The 12,013-nt window shown below is 49.8% G+C and overlaps 1 protein-coding gene across 1 annotated transcript in view; it reads right to left on the reverse strand.

Moving 5' to 3' along the window:
* Positions 1-12,013, reverse strand: part of LOC112219968 (A disintegrin and metalloproteinase with thrombospondin motifs 19) — a 123,276-nt gene that overhangs the window by 54,698 nt on the left and 56,565 nt on the right. Inside the window, exons 14-16 of the mRNA XM_042302704.1 lie at positions 5,924-6,051; positions 4,360-4,480; positions 2,490-2,570 (exon numbers count right to left, since the gene is read on the reverse strand). Of these exons, the coding sequence (XP_042158638.1) occupies positions 2,490-2,570; positions 4,360-4,480; positions 5,924-6,051 (330 nt within the window). The remainder of the gene's footprint in view (positions 1-2,489; positions 2,571-4,359; positions 4,481-5,923; positions 6,052-12,013) is intronic.

Raw genomic sequence — 12,013 nt, forward strand, 5'->3', positions numbered from 1 at the left:
GAACACACACTAAACATTCTGGCAGACGGAGGTCACACACTACACATTCTGGCAGACGGAGAACACACACTAAACATTCTGGCAGACGGAGGTCACACACTACACATTCTGGCAGACGGAGAACACACACTAAACATTCTGGCAGACGGAGAACACACACTAAACATTCTGGCAGACGGAGGTCACACACTACACATTCTGGCAGACGGAGGTCACACACCAAACATTCTGGCAGACGGAGGTCACACACTACACATTCTGGCAGACGGAGGTCACACACTACACATTCTGGCAGACGGAGAACACACACTACACATTCTGGCAGACGGAGGTCACACACTACACATTCTAGCAGACGGAGGTCACACACTAAACATTCTGGCAGACGGAGGTCACACACTAAACATTCTGGCAGACGGAGGTCACACACTACACATTCTGGCAGACGGAGGTCACACACTACACATTCTGGCAGACGGAGAACACACACTACACATTCTGGCAGACGGAGGTCACACACTACACATTCTGGCAGACGGAGAACACACACTAAACATTCTGGCAGACGGAGAACACACACTAAACATTCTGGCAGACGGAGGTCACACACTACACATTCTGGCAGACGGAGGTCACACACCAAACATTCTGGCAGACGGAGGTCACACACTACACATTCTGGCAGACGGAGGTCACACACTACACATTCTGGCAGACGGAGAACACACACTACACATTCTGGCAGACGGAGGTCACACACTACACATTCTAGCAGACGGAGGTCACACACTAAACATTCTGGCAGACGGAGGTCACACACTAAACATTCTGGCAGACGGAGGTCACACACTACACATTCTGGCAGACGGAGGTCACACACTACAGGTTCTTCCGTTGGTCGTGAGGATTCTGAAAACAATGATGTGAATAGATTGTGTAGCAGCTTCAGTACATTTTGAATTTAATAACATTGCTTGTGAACTTCAGAGTAAGCATACTAGTGGGCTAGTAGTAGTGATCACTCCTGCTCGAGAATCTACCAACGATTTATGTATACACTAGATACCTAACAGGGGGCGCTGTTTTGAAGCCAATGCACCTCCATCTTGGCACTCCCTCAACATTGTAAAAAAAATATTTTGCCAGCTAGAGAAATGCATTTATTAATGTCTACATTGGTTTTTACCATATGTATTCTATTACAGACACCTTAATGGATACTTTAAAATTATATTATGTGAGCTAAACATTAAAAAATCAAATATATACAAAAACATTTCCCTTAAAGCATCATTTTCTTTTTAAGGACTGATGTCACTGTTCCTCGGTGGCTTCAAAGCCTATCATTGGCTAATGCATAGCATCAGCAATCCATGGTTTATATACGTCATTGGAGTCTACACATTCTGGGTGATACGATACAATGTCATCATCTCACTGGCTTCTTCTATCATTGGCTATTGCTGATGACCTTTCTGAAAACCTGTCGTTGCACACCTCACACTACAAGAGTATTGCAGTATTTGTTCCGATAAAATTAAACATGTTTGAAAATAACAGGACCTCTGGGACGACTCAAAGACGGGACCCTCAGATTGGGTCGATGACCCGCTCACATTGAAACAAGAGTTGGTGACGACCAAACCCCCAAGTAGGCAACGACAAAAACTTGTCTGGGACAGCTAAATCGTGGAGTGTACGCCCGCCTTAAGTGTTCTCTCTCTTAAAATGGGGAAGGACTGATCCAGCGACTTGAACGGGCCAAGTGGATTGAGAGGAGTGATGAGAGGAGAGTGTGTGTGGATGTGAATGCTAGAGCTGTGGGAGTTGATGCTCTCTCTGTAAAGCCGGATGAGGTGGCCGATGAGGTGGCCGATGAGGTGGCCGATGAGGTGGACGATGAGGTGGCCGATGAGGTGGCCGATGAGGTGGACGATGAGGTGGCCGATGAGGTGGACGGTGAGGTGGCCGGTGAGGTGGACGATGAGGTGGCCGATGAGGTGGCCGATGAGGTGGCCGGTGAGGTGGACGATGAGGTGGCCGATGAGGTGGCCGATGAGGTGGCCGATGAGGTGGACGATGAGGTGGCCGATGAGGTGGACGATGAGGTGGCCGATGAGGTGGCCGATGAGGTGGCCGATGAGGTGGCCGATGAGGTGGACGATGAGGTGGCCGATGAGGTGGACGATGAGGTGGCCGATGAGGTGGACGATGAGGTGGCCGATGAGGTGGCCGATGAGGTGGCCGACGAGGTGGACGACGAGGTGGACGATGAGGTTGCCATAGGGATATATAGCCCTCTGGACTTTGGTGAAGAGAAAATGTGCTTCCCAGGCAAAAATGAGTTTGAGACACCTGCTATAGAATGTGTTCTATTTAAAGTCATATGGGCACTATATTAGAGACATACAAAAGGACTACTGCTAGATTCAAGAGAGTTGTTTGCTACTGTATCACCCTGTTCAAAGCAACAGCGGTCCGTATCTTACCCAAATAACTCTGTGCAGGCTTTTCTTCCATCACTCTGATTCTCCTGGCCCCTTTGGGGATGATCACAGCTTCCACATAGCCTGAGGGGAAAGAGGTAGAGAGAGAGAGATAAAGAGAGAGGTAGAGAGAGGGGGGTTGTAACTGTACGGTTGTTGGGTCCATGCCAGCACTAGAACTATCTAGCTCACTAGTACCATGTGTACATGTAACGTCCAGTTCAGTTACTTCACTTCTAAGAGAGCCAGGCTGGTTGACTGGAAGAGCTACAGTACTGTACTGTGTGTTCATGTGTGTCTCTACCCCCTGTGCTCGGGATCACAGGCCGTGAATGGATCTATGTGTGGGGTCCCCCTGCTACCTAACTGATGGTCACAGTTAGCCTAGCGTGGTCCGGGGAGCTTGAGTACGTATGAATGAGATCCATTCAAGGTCGAGAAAGGTGTTCCTCACCGTTGCCGAGCCATAGCCATTCATCGCACAGGATGTTGACATTGTTCGCTGTGTAATCTGAACTTGCTTTGAAGTAGTATTCAAAAGGGTGATTTTTTAAAACTTTGTCCAGTCTTTAAGATACAGCTTAGTGCTGATTCAGGGTCCACGGAGGAGAGGCTAGGTCCTTTTTTTTCTTTTTTTCAGAGCAGAAAATAACTCTGCAAGTAATGAATGACCTAACTAAAAAAACTGTCCGTTTGTGACATCCAGTTCGATATAAATACTTAACTGTGTCTCTTGTGAATAATGATGAGTTTTAATAATCGGACCCCGTGTGTGAACAACAACAAAAAGAAGAGCTGTAAATTCCTTCCTGTTTTCTCTCTCTCTCTCCTTGAGAGCTGTGGTAAACTTTTATTGGTAGTTAATAATGATGTCATTACTTTTTCACCATACTGGTACCATGTGGCTCAGTTGGTAGAGCATGACACTTGCAATGCTAGGGTTGTGGGTTCAATTCTGATGGGGGGGGACCAGTATGGGGAAAAAATACAAAAAAATGCTTTCTCACTCTGGATAAGAGCATCTGCTAAATTACTTAAATGTAAAAATTATTATAGAGCATTATAAACTGGGTGGTTCAAGCCCTGAATGCTAATTGGCTGACAGCTGTGGTAAATCAGACTGTATACCACGGGTATGACAAAACATTTATTTTCCTGCTCTAATTACATTGGTAACCAGTTTATAATAGCAATAAGGCACCTCGGGGGTTTGTGATAAATGGCCAATATACCACAGCTAAGGGCTGTGTCCAGGCACTCCACGTTGCGTCGTGCTTAAGAACAGCCCTTAGCCGTGGTATATTGGTCATATACCACACCCCCTCGGGCCTTATTGCTTAAACATACAACCAATATATTTTTTAATAACTAACAAGCTACAATAGAAAGTGATGAATGATCCGTAAAAGTTTAATCAAAATTCAATCCAACTTGGATATAAATAATTTAGGGAGATTATCAACAGTAATTCAACACAAATCAATCAAATCAAATGTATTTATATAGCCCTTCGTACATCAGCTGATATCTCAAAGTGCTGTATAGAAACCCAGCCTTAAACCCCAAACAGCAAGCAATGCAGGTGTAGAAACACGGTTTTTAATCCATACACTTCATTCAAATATTAAGAACATTCCCTGTAATAGTGCTACAGCTTGTTAGGAGATAAAGTCCAGATCTGTGAGACTCTCTAAGACAAACCGAGGGAGATTGGCAGCCAGAGGTAACGTTACAGTACACGCAGCACTTTGAAGATTCCCCCTAGGTACAGATCTCTGATCAGCTTCCTCTTCCCCGAATCCTAACCTTAACCATTCATGGGGAAAATGCTAAGGGGCAAGGTTGCCCTAAACCTACTGAGGGGGTACGGTACCTGCTCCTTTGGTGTGGTTGAAGTCCCCCTTGATGACCTTACAAGACTTGCCGTTGCCATTACACACCCCACAGTGGTCCTCTCTTGCCATCGAACTCAGGATCCTGTCACAGCCCACTTTCTAGACAACAACACAGAAACCTCGGGTTAACAACATTCTCACGTTGTAGATAATACAGTTAAACAGAAATAAAGCTTAAAATAATGTTGTCCTCTGATGACGGGGGGGCCCTGAACAAGGCAGTTAACCCAATGCTCCCCGGTAGGCCGGCATTGTAAATAAGAATTTGTTCATAACTAACTTGCCTAGTTTAATAAAGGTTAAAAATAAATAAATAAATAAATGTATAAAAAAATATGTAGCTGGAGAGCAGATTCTTTTGACCAAGAGCCAGCAGTTCACAGATGGGCCATCCGTGTGTCAGAGAGGATGATGGGTGTGTGCTGGGGCTTGGGCCACGACCTACTCTGGGAGCGTGGAAACATCCTTACAACGCCAGAGCAACATATTACTTTGTTTCTCTCGCTCTCTGTCTGCCTCTCTGTCTGTCTGTCTGCCTTTTCTCTCTCTCTGCCTTTCTCTCTCGCTCTCTGTCTGCCTGTCTGTCTGCCTTTCTCTCTGTCTGTCCCTCTTTTGCTCTCTCTTCCCCTCTCTCTCTCTCTCTCTCTCTTCCCCTCTCTCTCTCTCTTTCTCTTTTTCATCTCTCTCCAGCCCAGATAGCAGGAAATAATCCCCGCAAATCATCCCTGTGTTTTCTGAAATATTCCCCAGTTGTCTATTTTTCTACCAGAGAAAGAGGTTCTGGTCATGGGTCGATCGTCTGTCTACTGAAGGCACGTTCTCCTGCTCCTGGGAGTGCAGTCAACATAATGGAGGGTGGCTGTGGGGCTCCGCTGATAACAATGGGTATGTGACCCAAATTGCACACTATTCCCTACACAGTGCACTACTTTTGACCAAAGTCCTATGGGCCCTGGTAAAAACAATTGTGCACTAAATAGAGAATAGGGCGCCATTTTGGGTCAGTGATTTAAGTGCCATTTTGGGTCAGTGATTTAAGCACCATTTATTTTCTTGCTGGACTTGACATTGAAGACTTTGTTTGGAAGGAGACATGGAATGTGTTGGGGAAACAGCTTGGAAAATGACTTTCTCTTTCTGCAATATGGAACATTTTTCACAATTTTGCTGTCCGAGAACTGTGACATCAGATCAGATTAACCTGCATCATCAGAGACATCAGAAAAATGTTGCGTGAGATGGCTGCGAATAACACGTACAAAAATCTCCAGGACTTTGGGTTTTGTGTGCCATTAAGAGATGCAAAACTTCCAGCTTTATTTAGAACTATATTGTGTAAATCTACCATTGAATGACTGAAAATGTAGAACACACTGGTGTACCTGACAAGTCCCCTGTCACATGACTGGTGTACCTGACAAGTCCCCTGTCACATGACTGGTGTACCTGACAAGTCCCCTGTCACATGACTGGTGTACCTGACAAGTCCCCTGTCACATGACTGGTGTACCTGACAAGTCCCCTGTCACATGACTGGTGTACCTGACATGTCCCGTTGGCACAGAGGCCAGACTCCTGAGAGCCGCAGGAGGTTCCATCCAGCACCTTCTCAGCCAGGAGGCGGGGTTGTTCTTTCCCTGTGGAGGAACAGAACAGTGTACAGGGCCTCTCTGGAAGAGAGAGAGGGGAGGGGAGGAGAGGAGAGAGAGGAGGAAGAAGCGAGGAGAGCGAGGAGGAGGAGGGAGGGAGGGGAGGAAGAGAGAGGATATGGGGAGGAGAAGAGTAGACAAGTAAGAGGGGATAGGAGGTGGGGGTTGGGGAGAGTAGAGAAGAGAGGGTGCCATTTAATGTAAAGTAGGTCCTCATATAGGGAATAGGGTGCCATTTAATGTAAAGTAGGTCTTCATATAGAGAATAGGGGGCCATTTAATGTAAAGTAGGTCTTCATATAGAGAATAGGGGGCCATTTAGTGTAAAGTAAATCACCATATAGAGAATAGGGTGCCATTTAATGTAAAGTAGGTCACCATATAGAGAATATCCTATCCTATAATTTCCGAACCTATCAGATCCAATCCTTTCATATCATATTACCATGCTCTATCATTTTGACCCTTACATAACCCCTACATAACCCCATCATTACCCATACACAACCCCTACATAACCCCATCATTACCCATATACAACCCCTACATAACCCCATCATTAACCATACACAACCCCTACACAACCCCATCATTACCCATACACAACCCCTACACAACCCCATCATTACCCATACACAACCCCTACACAACCCCATCATTACCCATACACAACTCCTACATAACCCCATCATTACCCATACACAACCCCTACATAACCCCATCATTAACCATACACAACCCCTACACAACCCCATCATTACCCATACACAACCCCTACATAACCCCATCATTACCAATACACAACCCCTACATAACCCCATCATTACCCATACACAACCCCTACATAACCCCATCATTACCCCATCATTATCCATACACAACCCCTACATAACCCCATCATTACCCATACACAACCCCTACATAACCCCATCATTACCCATACACAACCCTTACACAACCCCATCATTACCCATACACAACCCCTACATAACCCCATCATTACCCATACACAACCCCTACATGACCTCATCTTGACGTTCATGCCCGATACCATATCTATTAGCTTTGAACTACTACACTCAGGAAAGAAATGTGCTATCTAGAACCTAAAAGGGTTCTTCGGCTGTCCCCTTTGAAGAACCCTTTTTGGTTCCAGGTAGAACCCTTTTGGCTTCAATGTAGAACCCTTTTGGTTCCATGTAGAACTCTTTTGGTTCCATGTAGAACCCATTGGAACTCTTTTTTTTCCTAAGAGTGTACCACAGATATTTGTGTTAAGAGCATGGTGATATGATATCACATGCCTTATGTTCATGACCGTTACACGACCCCATTGTGACCTTCATGACAACCAGCTAAAAATAGGTTCAGCCCAGACATCCACCCAGACATGTCAGAAAGTTATTTTACAGGTCAGACACGCCAGAGATCGAATGGTTAAAAGCAGCGTGTGGCTGCAATGTGTTAGCTATCACCTACTGGGTGATGACAAACATTGTTTGGCTGTTTGGACCGTATCCACATGTAGAATCGTTGGAAAATGAACAGAAATTGACGGTTGATATTCAAGAGGCGATAGGACGGCCAACTGCAGCTTTCAGCCGTTCGTCTCCACGGCGTCTGAGCTCACGCAGCTCGGTTATCTCCGAGGTTTAAACACACTGACTAAATGTTGGAGAATAATACAACTGGATTGGATGCACCATTTATAAAAAACATTTGGTGACACTTTCTGTTTTCTATGGATATCTTCTTCATGGTGTTTTAGAAGCACATTTATAACACATTATAATTCATGAAATAGACGCAAATTTGATTTTTCACAGACAGTCTTTGGTCAATGTGCAAAGACTGATTTCTTTTCTGAGAAACCTAAAATGCTAAACATTGTATTGACATTTACAGGTTACATCAGGGCTCTCCCGGAGATCTACCATCCTGTAGGTTTTCACTCCAACCCCAATCTGGTGCACATGATTCTAATAATTAGCTGGTTGATAAGCTGAATCAAGTTAGTTACAATTGGGGTTGGAGCGAAAACCTACAAGAGAGTAGCTCTTCGGGAACGGGGTGAGAGAGCCTTGGGTTACACAATACCTTTAGATGGTGGACTGACTCCATACTAAGATATCTATAGGACTAGGAGGGCCTACTGTGCAGCCTGCATGCAGCAAGTGTGTATATGTTTTTGAAACAAGATAAATATGCAGTGTTTAAAGGGGCAATCTCCTCAATGGTTAGTCCTTGTATCCATGTCACACCCTGATCTGTTTCACCTGTGTTTGTACTTGTCTTCACCCCTCTCCAGCTGTTGCCCATCTTCCCCATTATTGTCACGGCTCTCGTCGGAATGAGGATCGGACCAAAGAGCAGAGTGGTAAGTGTTCATGATTTTTATTGATCAAAACACTCGAACAAAATAACAAAGAGAAAAACGAACAGTTCTGTAAGGCAAAAAAACTATACAGAAAACAACTACCCACAAAACACAGGTGGGAAAAGGCTGCCTAAGTATGATTCCCAATCAGAGACAACGACAGACTCTGATTGGGAACCACACTCGGCAAAAATCAAAGAAATAGAAAACAGAAATAAAGAAACTAGAATGCCCACCCTAGTCACACCCTGGCCTAACCAAAATAGAGAATAAAAGCCTCTCTATGGCCAGGGTGTGACAGTACTGTCACGCCCTGGGGGAGGGTCCGGGTGGGCATCTCTTCACGGCGGCGGCTCTGGTGCGGGACGTAGACCCCCCTCGGCCCGCAGATCCCTTCGCTTTGGTGGCGGCCCTAGTGCATGGACCTTCACTGGAGAAACGGGGCCGCAGATCATCGCCGGAGGAAACCGACCATCGATCATCGCCGGAGGCTCTGGACTGGGGACCGTTGCTGCAGGCTCTGGACGGGGGACCGTCGCTGGAGGCTCTGGACTGGGGACCGTTGCTGGAGGCTCCGGAGTGGGGACCGTCGCTGGAGGCTCCGGACTGGGGACCGTCGCTGCAGGAATCGGGCTGGGGACCGTCGCTGCAGGCTCCGGACTGAAGACCGTCGCTGCAGACTCCGGACTGGGGACCGTTGCTGGAGGCTCCGGACTGGGGACCGTCGCTGGAGGATCCGTGCCATGGATCATCACTGGAGGCTCCGTGCCATGGATCATCACTGGAGGCTTCGGGCCATGGATCATCACTGGAGGCTTCGGGCCATGGATCATCACTGGAGGCTTCGGGCCATGGATCATCACTGGAGGCTACCTACGTGGAGCCGGAATAGGTCTCACCGGACTGAGGAGGCGTACTGGCAGCCTAGTGAGTGGAGCTACCACAAAACGTCCTGGCTGGATACCCGCTCTAGCTCGGTGAGTGTGAAGAGCTGGCACAGGACGCACTGGGCTATGACGGCGCACTGGAGGCATAGTGCATAGAGCCAGCGCAGGACACACTGGACCGTCGAGGCGCACTGGAGGCATAGTGCGTAGAGCCAGCGCAGGACACACTGGACCGTGGAGGTGCACAGGAGGCATAGTGCGTAGAGCCAGCGCAGGACACACTGGACCGTGGAGGCGCACCGGAGGCATAGTGCGTAGAGCCAGCGCAGGACACACTGGACCGTGGAGGCGCACTGGAGGCATAGTGCGTAGATCCAGCGCAGGACACACTGGACCGTGGAGGCGCACTGGAGGCATAGTGCGTAGAGCCAGCGCAGGACACACTGGACCGTGGAGGCGCACTGGAGGCATAGTGCGTAGAGCCAGCGCAGGACACACTGGACCGTGGAGGCGCACTGGAGGCATAGTGCGTAGAGCCAGCGCAGGACACACTGGACCGTGGAAGGGCAATGTAGGCATAGTGCGTAGAGCCAGCGCAGGACACACTGGACCGTGGAGGCACACTGGAGGCATAGTGCATAGAGCCAGCGCAGGACATACTGGACCGTGGAGGCGCACTGGGGGCATAGTTTGTAGAGCCAGCGCAGGACACACTGGACCGTGGAGGTGCACTGGAGGCATAGTGCGTAGAGCCAGCGCAGGACACACTGGACCGTGGAGGCGCACCGGAGGCATAGTGCGTAGAGCCAGCGCAGGACACACTGGACCGTGGAGGCGCACCGGAGGCATAGTGCGTAGAGCCAGCGCAGGACACACTGGACCGTGGAGGCGCACCGGAGGAATAGTGCGTAGAGCCAGCGCAGGACACACTGGACCGTGGAGGCGCACCGGAGGAATAGTGCGTAGAGCCAGCGCAGGAGACACTGGACCGTGGAGGCGCACCGGAGGCATAGTGCGTAGAGCCAGCGCAGGACACACTGGACCGTGGAGGCGCACCGGAGGCATAGTGCGTAGAGCCAGCGCAGGACACACTGGACCGTGGAGGCGCACTGGAGGAATAGTGCGTAGAGCCAGCGCAGGACACACTGGACCGTGGAGGCACACTGGAGGCATAGTGCATAGAGCCAGCACAGGACATACTGGACCGTGGAGGCACACTGGAGGAATAGTGCGTAGAGCCAGCGCAGGACACACTGGACCGTGGAGGCGCACCGGAGGAATAGTGCGTAGAGCCAGCGCAGGAGACACTGGACCGTGGAGGCGCACCGGAGGCATAGTGCGTAGAGCCAGCGCAGGAGACACTGGACCGTGGAGGCGCACCGGAGGCATAGTGCGTAGAGCCAGCGCAGGAGACACTGGACCGTGGAGGCGCACCGGAGGCATAGTGCGTAGAGCCAGCGCAGGACACACTGGACCGTGGAGGCGCACCGGAGGCATAGTGCGTAGAGCCAGCGCAGGACACACTGGACCGTGGAGGTGCACTGGAGGAATAGTGCGTAGAGCCAGCGCAGGACACACTGGACCGTGGAGGCACACTGGAGGCATAGTGCATAGAGCCAGCACAGGACATACTGGACCGTGGAGGCACACTGGAGGCATAGTGCGTAGAGCCAGCGCAGGACACACTGGACCGTGGAGGCGCACCGGAGGCATAGTGCGTAGAGCCAGCGCAGGACACACTGGACCGTGGAGGCGCACCGGAGGCATAGTGCGTAGAGCCAGCGCAGGAGACACTGGACCGTGGAGGCGCACCGGAGGCATAGTGCGTAGAGCCAGCGCAGGACACACTGGACCGTGGAGGCGCACCGGAGGCATAGTGCGTAGAGCCAGCGCAGGACACACTGGACCGTGGAGACGCACCGGAGGTCTGGAGCACAGAGCTGGCATAACACGTCCTGGCTGGATACCCCCCTTAGCCCGGCAAGTGTGGGGAGCTGGAACAGGCCGCACTGGGCTTAGCTGGTCAAACCGGGGACACCGTGCGTACAGTTGGCGCAGGATAACCTGGGCCGAAGAGACGCACCGGAGGCCAGGAGCGCTGAGCTGGCACAATCCCTCCTGGCTGAATGCCCACTCTAGCACGGCAACTGCGGGGAGCTTGCAGAGAGTGCACCGGGCTGTGGCTGCGCACCGAAGGCATGGTGCGCAGAACCGGCGCTTGACCAGTTATTCGCTCCCCACGGTAACCAAGGGGAGTTGGCTCAGGTCTGAACCCTGACCCTGCCAATCTCCCCATGTGCCCCCCTCAAAAAATTGGGGGCTGCCTCTCATGCTTGCCTCGTTGCCGTGACTCCTGGTATCTTCGCCGTTCCTCCCGTTTTCCGCCTGTTTCCATGGCAGTGTCTTGTCCCCTGTCATAACCTCCTCCCATGTCCATTAGCTCCTCAACTCACTCTTTTCCCGGGCCCAGGATCCCTGCTCCTCCTGGCCACGCTGCTTGGTCCTTTGGTGGTGGGTAGTTCTGTCACGGCCCTCGTCGGAATGAGGATCGGACCAAAGCACAGCGTGGTAAGTGTTTATGATTTTTATTGATCAAAACACTCGAACAAAATAACAAAGAGAAAAACGAACAGTTCTGTAAGGCAAAAAAACTATACAGAAAACAACTACCCACAAAACACAGGTGGGAAAAAAGCTGCCTAAGTATGATTCCCAATCA

This window comes from Oncorhynchus tshawytscha, linkage group LG20 (genome assembly GCF_018296145.1).
Source record: "Oncorhynchus tshawytscha isolate Ot180627B linkage group LG20, Otsh_v2.0, whole genome shotgun sequence".
Classification (NCBI taxonomy): Eukaryota; Metazoa; Chordata; class Actinopteri; order Salmoniformes; family Salmonidae; genus Oncorhynchus; species Oncorhynchus tshawytscha.